This window comes from Herpailurus yagouaroundi, unplaced genomic scaffold (assembly GCF_014898765.1).
Source record: "Herpailurus yagouaroundi ecotype Mexico unplaced genomic scaffold, PumYag 139, whole genome shotgun sequence".
Classification (NCBI taxonomy): Eukaryota; Metazoa; Chordata; class Mammalia; order Carnivora; family Felidae; genus Herpailurus; species Herpailurus yagouaroundi.
Window position 1 is genome coordinate 9649282 of NW_024412394.1, and position 20088 is coordinate 9669369.

At 56.1% G+C, this 20088-nt stretch overlaps 1 protein-coding gene across 3 annotated transcripts in view; it reads left to right on the plus strand.

The window, feature by feature from the left end:
- TTBK1 (tau tubulin kinase 1) overlaps positions 1–20088 on the plus strand; it is a 41357-nt gene that overhangs the window by 14917 nt on the left and 6352 nt on the right. For all 3 annotated transcript variants that reach the window (XR_005789747.1, XM_040473580.1, XM_040473581.1), the window contains exon 13: positions 2392–2953. Coding sequence is in view for 2 of the 3 variants with exons in the window: in XM_040473580.1 (XP_040329514.1) it covers positions 2392–2953 (562 nt within the window). In the remaining variant the exon portion in view is untranslated. The remainder of the gene's footprint in view (positions 1–2391; positions 2954–20088) is intronic.

Sequence of the window (20088 nt, forward strand, 5' to 3'; positions counted from 1 at the left end):
ACAGGTGCCTCAGAGCAGCTGACTAGGCTCCCTTCAGCTGTGGGGGAGGGCCCTGGGAGGAGAGCCCAGGGAGTGCTCAACTCCAAGAGTGGTGGATCAGGTTTTGGGGGTCAGGGCTCAGGGATCTGAATGTCACAGGGGGGACCTGGTTGGTGGGAGGAGAGTTTAGAGCCAAAACGATCCTTCAGGATGGAGGGGTGGGGGTGCGAATGTGAGGGTGGTCCATGGCCATCAGGGACCAGAGTCAGAAGCCTGGATGAGCTGTCCAGTGGGTAGGACAGCTCAGGTGGGAGAGGCCTGTGAGAGATGTCCCCACCCTCGCTTGGCTCTGGGCGGGGCTTGACCTCACAGCAGGGCTGAGGTCTTCTCCGCACCAGGAAAGGGGTCTTTTCCCAAGGCCCAGCCTAGGAGGGCCCAGTGTGCCTCATCCCCATCTCATTCATGGCCCCTCCTCTGGCTTGTGCTCCAGACTGCACTCTGCCTCTGGGATGGGGCACGGCGCCCCTTTGGAGCATGGCAGTACTTAAGACAGGGGAGCCCTATACCAGTCCCCACGGCACCCCCAGGACAGAGGGATGTGGGCCCTGTGCTCAGGTGGCCAACAGCCCTCACACATACACTCACACTCACACAGGTTGGCCTCCCTGGGACTGAAGACCACATTTTCATCCATGGTAGCCCAGAGGGTTCAGGAAACAAGGAGAACTGAGGAACGGCAGTTTGGAAGGGATATCAGTGGAGAAGAGAGGTGGGAATGCCCCGAACAAAGACAGTCCTGAAGAGCAAACTGGTTTGATTCAGAATGAACACCTTGTTTCAGGGATGATGGGAAGAGGAGGCGGCTGAGGAGAGATTTTCTGGAAGGGAAGGTTCAGGATCTCGTAGGCAGGGCGGAGGGTTTGGGTGGGCTCTGGGACACCTGGGAGCAGGAAAAAGTATGAAGCAGATGGGATTTGGATTTCCCTCCTTCTCCCCTTTCCTCGCCCCCCTTTTCCCCTTCAGCCCCTCTCTCCTTTGTGTCCATCAAAACAAACCATGCTCTCAGGAAAGGAAGCAACACCAGCCATTCGCATGGGAGCATCAGTGTAGGACCCTGGGTGGCCCACCTCAGGGATGTTTGTATTTAAAGCCTTATTAAATCAATACAAATCTTGTGGAGAGGGAGGAGTTGGTAGGTCCCACAGACCAGGGCAGGGGAATGTTGAGAAAGCCCCACAGTGGCTCTGAACTGCACCCCTCTGTCTCACAGGCTCAAGGCTGCGGGAGAAAAAAAGTCAGCCCCCTGCCCACAGCCTGAGCATGAGGGTGTGCACAACCCCAGGGGAGCTAAGCCTCCGTGGTCCTCGGTGGGGGCACCCTGGCCTTTGTGTAGCTTCCTGCAGGCAGCAAAATCTTCACCTTGGCACTGGTACCCTCCCCTCCAGTTGAGAACCTCTGGAAGTAATGTGAGGTTCACAGCACAGTGTAAGGTAACAACGGAAGAGGTGTCCCAAGGTAGGATCACTGCCCCAGAGTGAGATGGGACCCAGTCCCTGGCTGGCAGGGCTCACGGCCTCGTGGGGAGACAGGTATGTAAACACACGGGCTCCGCTCTGTGAGGACAGGGGCGCACAGACGGTGCTGGGAAGGCAAAGTAGCCCCCCAGGCAGGATGGAAAGGCTCCCCCCACAGGAAGTGACATCCAAGCTGCTTGGGACAGCAAAGGGTGGAAGGTCAGGCCATGTGGAGAGAGTGACGTGTGTAATGGCACAGAAATATGAGCACATGCGCAATTTGGGGAAAAGCCAGTGACCCTGACTTGGGTCCGGCTGGGAGAATGGTGATACTGGGCCTTAGTCTGGCTGCTTGAGTGCCATGCTAAGCAACATAGACTTTGTCATCGGGGCTGGGAGCCACTGGAGTTTGCTAGGGGTGGTGAAACCAGCCAGCCAGACCTGGAGGTGGTGGTAGAAGAAGCTAGAAAGCTCATCTGCAAACTGAAGGGCGAGATGGGTGTGTTTGCCCTGGAGGCAGCCTCTGACGGAGTGTGAGCACTGGACCAGCAAGCATAAAGTGGGCCTTAGGGAGATTAAGTTTCCTGGCTGGTCCAGAAGAGAGCGTTCCTTGGGCACAGGAACCAGGTTTTATTTTCTGCATGTTTGTATTCCTGGAACACAGTAAGCATTCAAATACATGTGTTGAAGGGAATGAATGCATGAATGGATGAATGAAATCTTTGTGGGGAGTGAGGTTAGGGGGTGGTAATCTAGGAGGTGACCGGGCCTGGCCCAGGGTGGGAGAGATGCTGTGGTCAGTAGGTTCTAGGGGTCACATTGCACCTGGCCACCTACTCGAGTTCCTTGGAGATTTGGAGAGGCTTGGCACTGAGCCTCCTGTGGGCTGGCTTTGCAGGTCACGAATGGATCTGCCCGGCTCACCCTCGCGCCAAGCCTGCTCTTCGCAGCCGGCCCAGATGCTCTCAGTGGACACAGGCCACGCCGATCGGCAGGCCAGCGGCCGCATGGACGTGTCAGCCTCCGTGGAGCAGGAGGCCCTTAGCAACGCCTTCCGCTCAGTGCCGCTGGCCGAGGAGGAGGACTTTGACAGCAAGGAGTGGGTCATCATTGACAAGGAGACAGAGCTCAAGGACTTCCCCCCGGGGGCCGAGCCCAGCACATCGGGCACCACGGACGAGGAGCCCGAGGAGCTGCGGCCGCTGCCCGAGGAGGGCGAGGAGCGGCGGCGGCCAGGGGCAGAGCCCGCCGTCAGGCCCCGGGGACGAGGCATGCAGACGCTGGCTGAGGAGGACCCTCGGCAGATTCCAACCCAGCCCCTACCACCCCAGCTGAGCCAAGCTGATGGCCGGTCAGAGACGTCGCAGCCCCCCACGCCCGGCAGCCCTTCCCACTCGCCCCTGCACTCGGGACCCCGGCCTCGACGGAGAGAGTCCGATCCCACAGGCCCGCAGAGACAGGTAAGGCGGCTTGCACCCACTCCCCACCCCTGGATGCCTATAGTTTTTGCTTGGAGCGCTCTTGATGTGCTCCTTGTGTGCTCTATGGGGGTTATTGAATAGCACCCAACAGTTGCAGGCTGTGATGAAGGTAGACAGATTTCAGGGTCCAAAACCATGCTTGGGGGACAGTCAAAGCTTCCAGAGAAGGCACCCTCAACGTTCTGAGTTGAGTTTTGCATTATGAGCAGTGTCAGCCAGGTGACAAAACAGGAGAAAGGCCTCCCAGGCCAAGCAGACAGTGTGTACAAAGGCCCGGAGGTGGCAGTCAGAAAGCACTGCGCTGATTGCATGTTGCAGCAGATGAAGCTGAGGGGTAGGTCCCTGGCTCCATCCTGGAGGGCCTTGGGGGTGAGCTAAAGGGTTAGAGCTTGATTCTGAGGACTCGGTGAGCCACCCGAGGCTTTGAAACAGGGGTGTGACATATGTTTACCTTGGTCCTCTTGAATGATCCCTCTGGCTGCTGTGTGAAAACGGATTAAAAGGCACAGAACTGCCAGTAGGAAGGCCACACAGCAGGTGCCAGCAAGAGAGTGCCCTGGTGGCTTGGACCAGGGTGGGCGCTCTGGACGTGGGGCAAGGCGGACAGAACCAAGAGGTGTTGGGGAAAGAACTGAGCGGGCTGTGAGCAGAGGGTTCCCGGCTGAGTTCTGGATGGACAGCAGTGCTGTCACTGGTGGTTTTGAAAGGAGCATGTCTCCTCTGAGGGGCTGAGGAGGGCCAAAGAGGTGATGCTGGAGGGCTCTGGGGCTGTGCCGCGTTCCACTCAGTCACCCCACGTTAGGGGTGTGCACCAGGTGGCTCTGGGAAATCCAAGGAGCAGGGCCCAGGGCCGGGGTCAGTTCTGCTGTGTGCTCAGATTGGGAGGCCCGGCCTGGGAGCATGTGGGTGCCCTGGAGAAGGGCAGCTCCAGGCAGGGCTATGTTCAGGCCCCATCCCCACGTCTAGAAGAGAGGGTCTCTGAGCTGAGATCCCAAGGGGTGTGCGTCTTAGCTGTGCCCTGGATTCTGGACTATAAAAGTGGGAACTCTGAGAGAGGTCCTAGCCAACCTAAATTGGAGGCTCAGCCAGGGCAGAGTATGGGCTAGCATGACTGTTGTTGACCTAGACATTGTGCCCACCAGGCCAGCACTGGGTAAGCAGAAGAAGCAAGATCGGTTTGCGATTCCACCTTGCTCCCCTCTCATTTTTTCCTGCGTTCATTCATTTGTTCAATACCTAGTCATTCCACACTTGCTGAGCATGTAGCCTGTGGCAGGTCCCAGATGCACCAGAGGTCATTTGCACCCACAGGAAGTGCAGAGTCTAGGAGGGGAGACTGACAGTGGTGGTAGAGGGTAGAGAGAGCCCAGAATCCAAGTCAGGAGGCCTAGATTCTGGACCTGGGCTCTCTGCTGGTCCCCTCCTGGTGACTGCAGGCCAGTTGGGTCTCAGAGAGGGAGCTGAGCTATCTGGGAGGTTTTTCTCACCTTCAGATTCCTTCCAGGTCCTGGGAAACACCCTTGCTTTGGGGAATTCCAGCCAAGGGGGTAAGGAGAAAGAGTTGGGGAAGCGGGCGCAGGGGACTTGTTCAGTCTCAGCCTTGGGCTCAGGTCCTGCTCGTGCTGTGGACAGGCAGTGAGTTGTATGTGTCTGGAGGGGGCGTTAAGTGGGGACTTGGTTTCCCCATAGTGCACGGCAGCGAAGTTGGTTAGCATTCTTTGGCTGCGTGTGTGCATTTCTGTATCAGCTCAGCTCAGGAGCGCACATGGGTGTGGGTGTGCACACACAGTGGTGTGTCTGTGGAGCATGCAGCGGGTCTGCAAGAGCACAGGGAACCCTGGGAGCTGGGATAGCAAAGCTGGAGGGCTGATGATCATCAGAGCAAAAATTCTGGTGACAGTGACCAGAGAGAGATGCATTGCTCTTAATGCCTCCGTATTTCACGTGTGTCTTCCTCACAACAATTAATGCAAATAAGGAGACACCCCCCCCTCCCCGCCTTCAAAAGGTAAGGAAACCAAGGCTGGGAGGGCCTAAGCCTTTAGCCCGAGATCACCAGGGGGCAAGAGGTAGAGCTGGGTGAGCGCTGTCTGAGGCCTGTGAGTTTAGGAGAGGAGCAGACACAGGCCAGAGAGAGCAGCATCGTGTAGGGTCAGAGAGAACCGGAGTACTTATGTGTGTGAATGCACGTGTATGTGTTCACCCGCTGGCTGGGCCACGTCAGCAGGTGTGCCTTGGGCACAGCAGTGTTCACGGTGGCCTGTGTGTGTGTGTGTGTGTGTGCGGCTATGTGTGCGCACACGGGGTGTGACATGTTTTACCGAGTATTTCAGTACAGCACAGTCCAGGTGAAGGAGGCAGAGACCCTCCTTGTCAAGGGCAGAGGAAGACGGAGAAGTGGACTGGCACATTTGTTCCTTCTTTCTTTGGTTTGAAAGGAGTCCTGAGTCCAGGCTATGCGGGGGCTCCCAAGACTGGCTGCACACTGGAACCACCCTGCCACCTTTCTGCAGGGAATCCCCTCCTAGATCTAGCTTGCTCTGCTCAGCATCTCATGTGTGAACTTCCTCATAACAGTAATCCTTAAAGATACAAACACCTGCAACACTGTGGGGAGCAGGGACGAGGATAATGTGGAACCAGGCGCAATTTTAGAGCATCTATTGTTCCTCGGTGTGAATGCCATGATATGTTAAACTTTCTACACACGCACTGCTTTCTTCTGCAGGGAATTTAAGGTGCAAATTAGTCGTGGCTGGAAAGCTAAGGCCAAGGGGAAGGCAGCAGAGGGTGTGTGATTTTGGGGGAGAGATGTTTACCATCCTTTGCCGGTTGTCTCTGGCTGATAACACAGCAGGCCAGCATTCTCTGAGTGCATGGACATTTGCTTGGCCGCCGCTAGAGCATTTCTCTGCCACGTGCCAGGCAGCGTGCTGGGGGCTGGGGACAAAGATGAATAAGGCTTCACAGTTCTCTTTCAGAGCCCGCAGTTCTCAGGCGTGGGTGGGGACGCAAAGGTGTGGACATGGGTGTTTATTGGCAAGGGCCATAAAGCGGAGAGCAGAGAACTCTTCTTTGCTAGAAGGGGGGGCCTGCCTGGGAAGCTGGGTGGTCTCACAAAGGTGGCACTTCAACCGGGCATGGAAGGCAAGTGAAGGGCAGGAGCACGCTGGGATTAAGTCCTTCCGGAAGCTGCCACACTCTGGCTGGGGTGTTAGACTGCGCACGTGTGCTGCGAGGGGAGCCGTGGGCTGGTGTCTCTATCGCTTGGATGGAGGGCCTCGGACCCCTAACCCTCCGTGCAGCCAGGACCGCCAGCTCAGAAGGAGCTGGAAGGAAAAGCAGGGTGGGGCCAAAGACAATCCTATCAGAATCTTCTGTCTCCCCCTCTCTCTGATGGAGGCTCCATGTTGGGCCCCTGTGTCCCCATTTGACATCTATAAGGGGGCACTGGAACTGAGTGTCCTGGGCCCACCCCACCCCACCACTCCTTCAGCTTTCTGGCAGCTGGCCCAGCCCAGTCCTCAGGACCCACCAAAAGCTATTTAAACTGACTTCAGTCACAGGAAGAGCTAGGGGTCAGGATGGGAAAGGTCTGGCGACACCCCAGTCACCATTTCCGTCCCCACGGGCCTGGGATGCACAGGCCCACTTTCCCTTTTCCTTCTCAGGGTATGAGGCCAAGAGGGCACAAACAGGATTCTTCCAGATATCTGTGAGGTGGCCAACCCCCTCGCACCGGCTGCCTTGTGGCTCCGCCTTGGAGAGGACTGGGGGAAAAGCCACTTTGGAGAAATGGTTTCTGTTTGCCTCTCCTACCAGTCCTCTATTCCTTTCCTCATTCTCAAGAGTGACTTAAAGGATACTGGAACAGCTCACATGACACAGCATTTACTCCAAGGCAGTCCTAAGTGCTGTGCATATTATAAACACCTAATCCTTATAACAATCCTATGAGGTGGGAACCATTATTACTCCCATTGACAGGTGAGGAAGCTGAGGCAGGAGAAGTGAAGTGGCTTGCTTGAGGTCACCCAGGTAGTGAGTGTTAGAGCTGGGATTCAAACGTGGATAGCCGGACTCCAGAGTCCTACCATTCTGCTACATTTTGTTCACTGAGACCCTGGCATCCCGCTGTGGTACAGGCAGAGGGTGTGCAGGGAATGTTCTCTGGACCACGTCATGAGGAGTAAGGAGTACAGCTGGGGAGACAGATGGCAGGTAACAGTTGCAGAGGGGCCTTCCTGGGGGGGAGGGCGGAGGACTCCTCAAGCCCAGAGGGAGCTCTGAGCTCCCACCGGCTAAGGCAGGAAGGCTGCCCAGGGGAGGTGAGTGACCAAGGTCTCCGCAAGGAGACAGAGGTGTGAGAAGTGCCAGAGAGGAGGAGAACTGGGAAGGGAGTTGGAGGCCAGAGGCTAGGTTCTGAGGTTGGACGGGGCAGTGTGCACCCCTCCACCTGGCCGACCCTGCCCCCCGCCCTGCCCGGGACGCCAGCGCCGCAGGGGCTGTGAGCGGTGGGTGGCCCCCCCGAGACGGAGCTGTCGAGTCTGTGCCTGACGCCTCTTTTCCCTCCACTCTCTTGGTCTCTTTCAGTTGGAGGAGGACAGACTCTCGGGGCACTCCCTCCCGCGGTACAGCCCTCTGCGACGACTGGCGTCCTCCGTGTTCTCCTCCTCCACGCTGGAGACCGAGCATTACCCTCACCCTGGCGGCGGCGGCTCCTCCGGTTCCCTCATTCAGCGCAGCCGCTCGGCGGAGAGCAGCCCCGTGCGGGCGCCCCACCGGCGCCACGCGCCCCTCGCCGCCGGCAACCACAGACTCGTGCCCTCGGTGCTCCGCATCTCGCGGTCCCAGCTGCAGCAGGTGTGGGCCCGCTTCACCCACAAGACCTAGGCTGGGCTCCCCCCCCTCCTGGAGGGGGCAGGTGGGGGGGGTGGGGAGCAGGCAGAGACCATGGTTCCTTCCCAGGTCGCAATAATCACACACTCACACACCCCATCCCATCCCCATCATGCAATACAGCCCCATATAACGCTGGCCCAAGGTACTGTAATGCCCACCCCCACCCCCCAACGTCTCCCTTTGCTTGGTGCCAGCCAAATGGTGCAGGGAGGGGTGGGGCTGTCGGTGCGCCTTCAGGGACAGGACAGAAGCACTGGGCTGGAGCCACTAGTGGGTCCAGAGTCCGGTGGAAAGCAAGGTGTCAGGGAGAAAAGGCATGCTGGGTCAGAGTCGGTCTGGCATGGAGTTCATTCTGTTTAATCGGTGACTTCTTGGCATGGCGGGGGCGGTTCAGCCCTGGGGGAGGGGGCAGAAGATTGAGACCCTCTCCTGTAATGTGTCTGTTTATCTGTGTGGGGCAAGGCATGTGGCCCTGTGTATGAGCCGGGGGCCTAGTCAGCCAGATTTGGGGCTCGGTAGAGAGTGCCTCCGCACTCAGTGATGTGAAGGGAAAGCAGGCTTGTGATCCAGCGAGTCTTTCCCATGCCCTTGTCACAGAGGACAGAGCCCCTACCTCCCACATCTGACCCAGGAGGCCTGAAGCTCCTACAGTCCCCTGTAGGCTGCCCTTGGCCCAGGGCATATGTGCCATCACCCCCTGGTGGGACTGGGTTGCCCAGCTCATTTGGAGCTGAGGATGGACGAATGGGGGCCTGGCGTCTGCCCCTCAGAGGGAGCTGGAGCCTAGGGTGAGGGGGCTCAATCTAGAAGCAATGGCAGAGAGGGTGGTTGTTAAGGATGAGGCGGCACCTGTGAGCTCAGGACAAATCCCAGACAGCAGCAGCCCCACGAGTGTCCCTCTTAGAGGATGACTACTTCCTGTAAGTGCTCAGCCAAGCCAGTTGGCCCCCAGGGACCATGGTGAAGAGGGAGCACAGGGTAGGCAGATCACATGGGGATCTGGAGATGGGTGCCAGATTGCTATGCCCTTTCCGCTCATTTCTCAGCCCCCAACCTGTCACTGCAGGGACCCCCAAGGTTCCCTTTCCTCATTCCTGCCCCTGTCAGCCAGCACCTCTGTTTCTCTGGGTAATGGAGTAGTGGTGGGGAGGGTGCCAGGAAGGGTAGTGCCTATGCCTATTTAGAAAGGGAAGGAAGGGTTGAGGCCTGAAGGTTTGCAAAATATTTATTGCAGTGAGACTGTGTTGGTGTATATGCGTGTGTGCACACATGTACACTTGTGAGTGTGAGTGTGCTTACATATGAATATTTGGGCATGTGGCAAGGCTGCCATGGACAGGTGCTGAGGCTGTGCACTGCACAATTCCAGGGAGTACCATTTACATAGATCCTAATGTGAATGACACCCACTGAATTTGCAGTGTTGCAGCCCTATGTGTGTGGGTGTGTGTGAGTGTGCATGTGTGTGTGTTAGGGAGTCAGAAAAATATTTGTGCAGTCCTTGATAGTTTCCTATGTACCTGCTCTCATCCTGGCTCCTCTCTCTACCGCCTTTTCCCCTTGACTCTTCTTCCTTCCCAGGTCAACTCCCTTCAACTCTCCAGCTATCTCTGGTTGGAGTAGAGGCCTCAGCATCCTTGCCCCAACTTGGGGGTGTCATAAGTGGGTGGGCAGTGCTGTTTAGCTGAAATGTCCTCACGGCTGGCTGGCACTGTGTATAGCTCATTCACATGAGCTATACCCACACTCACTACGTTCTTTTCTCCAAAATCTGTTCTTATCTGAGGATGTCTGGGCCAAGAGCACCTTCCTAATCTAGGAATGAAAGCCAGACTCCTGCCCTAGTACTTGTGCCCCACTCCCACCTCATCCCAGCTGCTTACTTTTGAACCTCCCCAAATTCAAGCCTCTGTTGCCCTCCAGTGTTTTGGGTGGCTCTACATCCTGCTGTGGCAGAGGGGAGAGGAGCGGCAGGGTAGACCCTTTGAAGAGAAAGGACAGAGAACACAAAGCACAAAGGTTAGGGGGTGGGATGGACAGTAGCCCCACTCCCGCCTTCCACATTCTGGCACTGCCCCCTTCCCTTCCCCCTACCCTCTGGCCCTCTTCCCATCTTCCCTAGCTAGTGGCAGAGGGTGAAATGAAGGGGAGTCTGTCCACCAGCAGCTCTGAAAGTCAGCAGCGGTGGGGGCAGGGCCCCTGCTATCCGGGGTTAGATGAAACCAAGCACTCTGTTATCCGGCATTCCCTTCCAGAGGGTTCTGCTACCTGACCCTGAGCACAGCTCCCACTCGGTGACCAGAACCCTGAGGTACTCTAAGATCCCAAAGTGCCTTGTGACTTATCAAAGATGATGGCACTAGCTTCAGCCTCTGTTTTAGCATTAAATATTTCTGTTTCCAAAGCTTTTGGAGGTGGGGAATCCTGTTAAGCATTCCAAAGGTGGCTGAATTTTCACAGACACCCCTCCCCTCCCAAACTGATACCTGTGGGAGAGGATGTGTCCTTTAAAGTAAGATCGTGATTCAAACATTCTGTCCTTTAGGGGACATCCTTTTGGATGACAGAATGATTCAAACATTCTGTCCTTTAGGGGACCACCTTCTGTGGTGATGGGGAGAGTATTTTGTAAGCCATAACGCTCTGAGCCAACAGGAGGTGATCCTGATAACATTATTATCTTTTGAGGGTGGCTCTGATTTCTGGAAAGAGCGAAGGCCATTTGGAACTACGTGTATTGGGTCAAGTTTATGCGCGGCTCGGTAGAGTCATGCATGCTTTGCGTGTACGAGTATAGTCGTTTGTCTGTAAGGGCCCAGGCTGGGTAGGGAAGTTGTGAGTCTGCGGTGTTGTTGGGCTCTTTTTCTGCAGGGTTTCCCAAAGAGGAGGTCACACACAGCTTCCCCAGGGGCAGCTTTGAAAAGAGGCAGCATTCTTTGCTGTACTTCCAAAATGGTGTCTTTGTACTTTATAGTCACACCCTGCATATAGTGATGGCTTCCAATTATTATTTTTAAATTTTATTTAATGACCAGTGGCACATAGTACTTTATTATGTGCCAGGCAGTGATCTAAGCAGTTCACAAAATTAACTCACTGAATCCTCATAATAGCCTAGGAGGTAGATCCCAGTATTACCTGCATTTACTAGATTATTCAGAATATTTAAGTTACCAAACATTAAAACACTCACCAATGCCGAATAACTGAGGTCTTGTTTGATAGGCATTTTAGAGCATTTTAGTCTGTGTAGTGGTCTATTTACTGTCCTTTCTGCTTGGCTCCTCCTTGCTCTACCTAAGAGGCAGGGAGTTGTCTAGAAGCCAGACTCTCCTCCCTTCTCCATTCCCACTTCGGTGTGGGATGGTGTCCAGGTGGGGATCACTCCAGAGTACCGGGGTCGGTTGCAGTGGCCGACCCAATCTCTCCAGAGACCCCACCCTCTCCATCCCATAACCCCAGGCATCCCAAAGCAGCTCTGGAGATTCAGAGGGTGGAGTAAGAGCACAGTGAGAAGGCAGGTACTCAGAACCACGACCTTGGAGTATTTTGGACTGGGGTGGGGGGGGGGAGGGGGTGTTCCTGGGCTTCAGGCTCACAGGGAAGGTACTGGCATTGGTTAGCACTGGCCATGGGGATTTGAGCTGTCACCAACTCACACCTCAACAGGAGCCAAGCAGTGTCAGAGAGAGGGCAGGTTTGGGGACTGTGATAAATGGGAGAACCATCCCCCCATCCTCAGCTCAGCCAATTGTTGCCACTATCTTCCAGTTTTTTTGTGTGTGAAATCTCCCAACTTTTAATTATTGGCATCTAATTAAAAAAAAAAAACTTTTTAAAGAAAAATCACTGTGAGCCAAACAAAACTGGCTTAAGGGCAGAGACTCTGAACACAATTTGCATCCTCTGTGAGCCTGAGGACTCCCTACCCATCTCTTCTGTCCAAGGCTGCAGCACTTCAAGGGGGATGATGTTCCAGGAACCCAAAAATCAAGTGGGCTTCTAAAAGGAGGCAGCTCACGGCCAACCAGTGGGGAATGTGTGGCGTGTGCTGTGTGTGCATGTCGGTGACCTCATGGTGTGTGTGCCTGAATGTGTGTGTGGTCCAGTGGGCTTGGGGTAAGTGGGGTCCTCCTGATAGGACCAATATTTTCTCTGATGGCACAGGACGCTAGGTCAGTGAAAAATACTCTAGTAAATTCTCAGTAATGAGTAAACACCCCCACACACTCAAGGCAGCTTGGGTCACAGCAATAACCACTGATCATTCATCCCAACCACTAGCATCCTGAATCCATCAATCTCCCTCTGCATTTTCCAGTTTTGGGGGAAATGGGCATAGCCGTGCCCAGCATGTGGGGGAATGATGGGACCTTTGAGCCATGCGTGTACATTAACCCTTGCTTCCCCAGCCGAGGGGGTTGGGTAGACCCCTCCAATCCCAGGAAAAAGTAGGGGTCCTCTCTGTAGAGGGTCCCGGGACCCTCCTTTTCTCTCCTCTGCCCTGCCTAGATCCCTTTTTCTGAGGAGGGGGGTGGTGCTGTCTGCCCAGGTAGTGGTGATGGGGAGCCTGGGCCACTGGATGGCAGAGGAACTGTGGCAAATGTGTCTATATTGGATGGCCAGGGAAGACCATGCGTAGGGAGTGTGGGGGGGCCCCTGGCTGTGGGAGGATGCAGTATCCTCTGTTCTCTTTGGGTTGATTGGATGCCTGAGAATGGACCCCTAAGGAGAGCCTGAACACCACCCACCCTACCCCAAACTCCACTAAGATTCCACCCAAAGGGCAGGAATCTGCCCACTGCCATAGGCAGTCCTTGGTAACAAGGAGTGTGGCAAATCACTCTCCTTTTTCTTTTGTTTACTTTTGAGAGAGATAAGAGTGTGAGCAGGGACAGGGCAGAGAGAGAGGGGGACAGAGGAGGATCCCAAGTGGGCTCTGTGCTCACAGCACAGAACCCACCATGGGGCTCTATCCCACCAACCTCGAGTTCATGACCTGAGCCAAAGTCGGATGCTTAACCGACTGAGCCACCCAGGCGCCCTGCAAATCACTCTCCTTAAGTTGGAGGGCATGTCCCCAAAGTTTGCATTATTCCTATTAGGTACAGAGGTGCCTCCTGGGACTTGTGGGTCAGCCTCTGAAAATTTTAAAGCATCCTTCTCCCTAAGGGAGAGGCTCCCAGCCTGAGGACCACATCCCTCAAATATCCCCAATGGCTCCCCATACCATCCAGTGGGCTTCCTAGCTCAGGGCGCCCCGGAGCCTGAGTGGACTCCTTCCCCCCATGTAAAGAGTTGAGAAGCAGTAGGGGAGGAGAGGCAATGAAGCCCAGAGGACTATGGGAACCTTTCTAGACCTCTCCTTTCACGTGGCTCCGCCGTCAGTCCCGTAACATACCGTCCCTTCTACCTGCACAGGCTTTGCGGGTGCGGGGGGTGGGGTTCACCTTGCCACAACTAACTGGCCCGCACACACACGCACACTCCATTGCTGCGCGCACATTTCATCCACTCTCCGGACAGCAAACTAGTAGCCCCCGGCCGGGAGAGCACAAAGATCGCGTTTCCGGGCACCCCTCGCAGGTTTATAACTACTGTAACGGGACCCTAACCGCCACTTCCACTCTGTCCCCGCCCCCGGGACCCGCCCCCACACGCCCGTTCCCGCGGCCAGCGCGCCACGAATGTATGGTCCGTCTTTTTAGCTGCTACGCGCGCGACCAGGGTACCGCCCGACACCCCCCCCCAGCCCCGCCTTCCACGTCGCCCCGCCTCCGCGCGCGCCCTCGGGACCTTCGACCCCTGGCCCCCCGCCGAGCTGCCTGCTGCTAAAGTACCCCTTTTCGGGGGTTAGCCCTCCCCGCCGCCCCGCCCTCGCGCCAAGTTTGTGTTTGCTTTCCCCTCCGCTGGCTCGCGGCCACTGGGTCCCCGACCCTGGGGCGGGGGCTCGCCCCTCAGTGCTTCCAGGGCTGGGGTGCAGACGAAGGGCTGGGAGGGGGAGCTGGCCAGTTCTCCCGGCTCGAAGGGCCCCCGTCGCCCCACCCCAGATTCCTGTTACCTCAACTGCCCCCCGCCCCCCCCCCCCCCCTTAATTGGCCTTGCAATTGGATGCCAAAGAGCCCAGAGTTGAGGGGGAGACAAGCTTTGAGCCTAGGTCTCTCAGAGCCACCCAACACCCCCTTTTTACCCACGCCTCCACGTCTGTGTCTCCTGCCCCACCCCACTCCACACTGCGGGCCCTGGGGGTCCCCAAACATGCCCCCACTTCCAGCTCTTCTCCCTCCCCACCCCCGAAAATAAAACTCAGGGACCAACATCTGCTTCCTTTGCACTTGCTCTGTCGACCCCTCCCCTCACCCACACTTGGAGGGGCTTCCGTGGGGGAGCAGGCGGGGTTCGGGGCCCTAATGTTTGCCAGTATTTAGCAAGGAGAGGGCTGGCCCCTGCCCCCTGAGAGGTGGGACTGGTGGGATGCGGGAAGTTCAGCCCCGGGCCCAGCTGAGCCTCTTCCTTCCAGGGACCCAAGGATCCCCTCCCAGCGTTGGGAGCTGCTTCCTAATCGTGGTGGGGAGGGGAGTGAGGGATGGGACGGGGGTTGGGGAGAGGACCCTTCCGGAGGTCCCGAATTCCAGCCAGTTTATTCCTAAGCCTCCCCCCTCCCATCACATCCCCCCCCTTTTGTACTGCAATAATACTGTATTATAAGCTTGCACTGTTCCCCAACCCTAGCCGCGTAAGCATGCACGAGAAACTCAAGACCACACACACACACACACACACACACACACACGAAGATGGGACGCTTTTTTTTTTCTTCCTCTTTCTCTCCGGGGTGCGTCCTCAGTGTACATAGCGGCGTCGGGGGGGCCCCGGGCCCGGGTGGAAAAGCATGCACTGAGCCCCCGCCCCTAGACTGCGAGTACTGTACAAATCCAACACTTGAAACCGACACGCACACGCGCGGCGCCGCCACGGGGGTGGGACACGGACACGCACCCACGCGCACACGGCCGCGCAAGGGCGGGGGTGGGGGGCGCCCCGCCGTCACGCGTCGCTGTGCGAGGGATCTTGTGCCTTTTTAAGTCCCTGTATGTTAATGCAGACAATCCGGAGAGCTTGTGTACTACCAAAACCTGATTAAAGACGCCTTCCAGGAACCTGCGCCTCGCTTGCTTTCTTTGATACTTCTCCTTCCTAACCCACCCCTCGATGCAGACCCCAACTCCGGGGGTGCCTGGCTGAGCAGAGGGCAGGAGCTGATCTTGCTGATTCTGGGATTGGGTGGGGGCAAATTCCAGATCAAGGGATCCAGCCCCACCCCTACCTCAGCCGCCCCTAAGACAAGGACCAATGGAGAGGGGGAGGGGGACCGCAGGAGGTTTGGGGCCTAGTTGGACTCTAGCAACCCTCACCCTGTCTTCTTTCATCTGGAGGAGTGGTTTGGGGATGGACCCTGGTCTCTGGGGCCTGAAACCAAATTGCCAACTTACAGGAAGAGGGATGGGAAGTAGGTGGGTGGGCACCTAAATCTGTTCTCTGTGGATCAGAATATTGAGGCCAAGCGCCTGTGCCTGCCTGCAGTGGGAAGGAGGCCAGGAAGCCAGCGAGCTCTGTGAAGGGGCCATAGGAGCCTTCCCCTGCCCCTCTGCTCTGATGGGGGATCTGAGATGGCCCTGGCCTGGGGGAGAATGGTCTGTCCAGGGGGATCAGTGAAAGAGTGGATTGTGCAGAGCCTGGGGCGGGGGTGGGAGGCTGACGGATAGAATGTGGGTTGAGGGAAGACCAGCTCCATGAGAGGAGTGGGACTGGAAGAAGGAGGATTGCTGCAGAGAGAGAGAGAGTGCGTGTAAGAGGGGAGGCTCTCCCTCCGTCGTCCTGCACCCAGCTCCTGCAGGTCTGCTGTCACAGTGCCACACTTCACTCCTTGGGGCCTGAAGCAAGTGTGGGGGCAGAAGGGTAAGCTAGAGCTGCATTTCTTGCCCCTGAAGCATTTAGAATGTCCTCATGCTGTGAGCTCTGGGGCAGGCAAGGATGGGTTGGGAGCACTGAGACCTGGGATTCAAGTGTGCGGGGATCTGCTTAGACCCAGGGTAGGCAGCCACCTTCTCAGGTCTTCTTACCCCTCCCCGCCCCCAGATAAGCATGAATGGCCAGTGTGTCCACGTGGGTGGCCCTGGGGTGGAGGCGTGCAGGGAGGGCCATGGCTTGGCAGGTGTGGTTTGAGAGTGGAAACTTGGATAGGTAGCTGAAAGGTCTGGGAAAGGCAACGGTGGTCAGAGTGCTACACTGCCCACTTCTCATCTCTGGTTCCAGGTGGGGGAGTTACGGCAATGGGGGCTCCCTGGGAGGAAGAGAGATGCGGGGCAATTATGGCAATGGGGGCTCCCCGGGAGGATGAGAGATGGGAGGTGTGCGCCAGCCTTGTGGGGGAGGGGTGGGATGTCCGGGTCCATCCTACAGCTTTGGTCACTCACCAGCCCCCCTTCTTTGACCTTGGGACTGTGGGCTGAAGTGCAGTGTGCAATGTCTGGGTTTGGCCAGGGTCCAGGCAGAGCTGCTCTCTGCACTCCATCTAGGGAATGGAGGTATGTAACCCATCCAGTCCCCGGCGTGGGGGGTCACTAGTGTCAAAGGCTGAGGAGAGCCTCAGCAGCAGGGAAAGATCAGAGGCTGGTCCATCCCTCCACTTTTCCTGTTGACTGGAGTAAACATGGATTAGGGCTGGGCTCTGAAGCTGGGGAGGCCACAGCCTTGGGGTCTGGGCTCAGACCCCAGCAAGGGGAGGGCTGGGACTTTCGTTCTCTCTGAGGGTCTTAGCTCCAGTGGCCTGCCTCACCTTCTCCATGATTCACCCTTACAGTAGCAGCCTTTTGCCAAACTCCATCAGAACCACCAGGGAGATTTAAAATAGAGAGATTTCTGGGCCTCGTCTCTGACCTACAGACTAGGGGTGGGGGGTAGGGAATAGGACTCAGGGCTCTTTAGGTTTAAAAAGCACCCCGAGAGACTCCAGTGCCAAGCCAGTGTGGAGAGCCACAACAAGTAAATTGGAATCATAAAGGGTCGCTGACCTAGGAAGGGAGTAGGAAGGTGTGAGTCCTCCCAGATGCTGAGTTCCCCTTGCTGACACCCAGCACACTTGCTGCCCTCTGAGCTGGAATGGGAGAGTGTCACTGCTGTCCCCCTCCCACGGTATCCACAAATCTACACGGCCAAGCACACAGAGGCTGTCTAGTGAACTCTGGCTGAATGAATGAGCACAGGATGGCATGGGCAAGTGGATGAATATTCACTGGGCTCAGGCATTCAGGAGAGGGTGGGGGAGGGTGAAGGGGACCTCCCACTCTCTGAGGAAGGAGGAACTTGAGCCCAGGCTGTCCTTCCCAACATGGAGCCAGATGGGGAGAGGTGGAGGGACTCTGAAATGGAAAATCCAGTATGCCCAGGCCCTGGGTGGGCTTGTCAGTGATCCTTAGGGCAAGTCTGTCCCCGTTCTGAGGTTAAGGTTCTTCCTGATAAAGGGCAGAAGGTCCCAGGTTTCCCTGCATGGGAGGGTGGGAGGCCAGTGAGGCGATGGAAAGAGTTTGGGGTTCTGGGCCAAGCTGGTTGATGTGCTTTGTGAAGTGGGCTTGCCAGTGCCTCTCTCCAGGCCTCAGTTTCTCAATCTGACATTGTCACTGATGCCTGATTTCAGTTCTCATCCCTCCTCCCTCCCATGTAACAGAAGGGGAGGGCTTTGAGATGGAAGGAGAAGGTTCCACCTGTGATCATCTAACATGGACATTGTGAACAGAGGGTCTGTCCTATGGATGGGTCTTTTCTAAAGGCTAGAGGGAAAGGTAGTTGTGCCACGGACACTCAAAGTGTCAAAGATGGGACAGGGAAAATAGGCAGAGGTTCTGCTGGGTGGGTGAGTTCTAAGCTAGACAGTAGGGAGACATGATCAGAGCGCCGTCTGTCTATAGGTACCTAGCACTCAGTACGGGCATCTACACCACGTTGGCAACTCACCCAGGGTCTCACAGCATCCCCCTCACCTCTGCCCAGTCTTTAGCCTTACTGTTGGTAACTAAACATGACAAAGGGCCCCCAGCACAAGGCCTGGCACAGAACTAGGGCTTAATATTTGCTGAATGAATGAATGAATGAATGAATGAATGAGAATAGTGCAGAAAAAGAAAACAATTGCTGAGGACTTCCAGCCTGGATGTGAAGGAGAAAAAGCTCTAAGGCCATCTGGTGCCTGGCTCAGACAGGGTGTGCAGGGGTCCTGCCTGGGGTCGGATGCTACCCCATCTTGCATGCCCCCAACCCTCATTACATCCTCATGGATGGTCTGATCATGCAAAAGATTATGGCAGTTGAGGAGAGGAAAAGTCACAGCCTTGGGCAGATCCTCAGACTTGGGGATTCCCACCTTCCCCTCCACCAGCCTCTGGCTATTTGCAGAAACCTCAGCTAGGAGAGGCCCTCCTTTTCTCACCACCCTATCTCCCATAGGTGTGGCATCCAGGCATTTCTGGGCTTACAGAGGAGGCAGTGATCTCCAAACCAGAGAAGCAGGGCAGGGGGCAGGAGGTGGGGGTGGGAGGGAGCTGATATTTATTGAGCAACTGCTATACGCCAGACCCATTGCTTATCTGATCTCATTTATGATCACAATCTCTGTGGAGTATGCATTATCCCAATTTCATTTCCTAATAGAGAGATTGCACACTCTGTGAAAATAAGGACCATATCTATCTTGTTCAATACCTGATGCACAGATGCATAGGCTCTAACATGGTGGCCAGGACAACAGACATTCTAGGACTTCTTCTTGAAGGAAGGAAGGGAGGAAGGAAAGGAGGAAGGAGGGGGGAGGGAGGAAGGGAAGAAGGGAGGAAGGGAGGAAGAAAGGAGGGGGGAGGGAGGGAGGAAGGAAGGAAGGGAGGGAGGAAGAAGAGAAAAACCCTCAGGGAAAACAAGTAGAAGGGAGGGTGATGATGCCTGCTTGGTGGGTGGACAGGAAGGTGTTTTGGAAGGTTGTTTTAAGCTCAGTCCTGGAGGAAGAATAGGTATTTGTCATGTGCCCAGAGGAAGTGACAGGGACTCAGGCAGAGGGAACTGCCAGAGGGAAAGACAGCAGTTTGAGAACCATGATACATTTGGGGAACTTCTGGTGGCATCAGCATGGCTGGAGCACAAGGCGGGGATCAGAGGGCACTGATGGAAGTGAGGCTAGAACTGAAGGTAGGAGCCAGACCAAGGAGTGAGAAACAGGATTGTCATGTGCCAAGCCAAGAACTGGAACTGTTTTCTGAGGACTGTGGGGGCTCCTGTAGGTTTGTGCAGGTTTGAAGTGGACAGAGAGAGAGGATCAGATTCAAGTTTCAGGAAGATTACTGTAGCAGCTGTCGGAAGGATGGGTGGGCAGTGCGGGAGGGACAAAACAGGCCACCGGCTGGGGAACCACCAGGCAGATGTGCCCATGTGCTCTGCAGCTGCTGAGGTCCTGAGAAGGTGGTCAGGTCTTTCCAGTCCAGAAGGGAGGAGGCTAAGGGGAGATGTGGCAAGAGCCTAGAAAACCAAGAACAGGCCATCACATTGCCAAGCTGGACAAAGCTTCAAAAGGGAAAACTTAATCAACTGGAAAGAAACTGCCCTTCGTAAGCTGGCTGTGAATTCCCGAAGGAAGTATGGACTCAAAACACACCTGTAGAGGGCTGGAAAGTTCTTGACTGACAGGAGGGTAGGGGGGCTGGAGCTCCAGGGGCCCAGCCTGCATTTTGGGGTGTGGAAGACTGCCGAACTTTGCCCTTGTCCTCCACAGCTCTGATGGCCCTGGTGGCCAGCTCCCTCCCTGGCTGCAGAGAAACTGTGCCCTACAAGGAGCAGTGAGGGCTGACCCAGACACTTGCTGCCCCCCTCCAGACCTGATTTCCTCATCTGTCAAAGGGACTGTTGATCTACATGGCGGCTACGATGCCTTGCAGCTGTCATTGTCTTCTACTGACTGAACCAGAGCTGGCCCTGGGTTTTGGAGGCAGGGAGAAGAGTGAGGGAGATGGAATATGGGAGACAGAGAAACTGCCAGGATCAGGGCCGGGGGTCCTCAGGGGAACTGGAGCATGCACACAATCCTTCATCAGAGATTTACTGAGCACTTACTAGGTGCCAGGGACCATTCTAGGCCTTGGGGGACAGAGCAATGAACAAAACAGACCCAG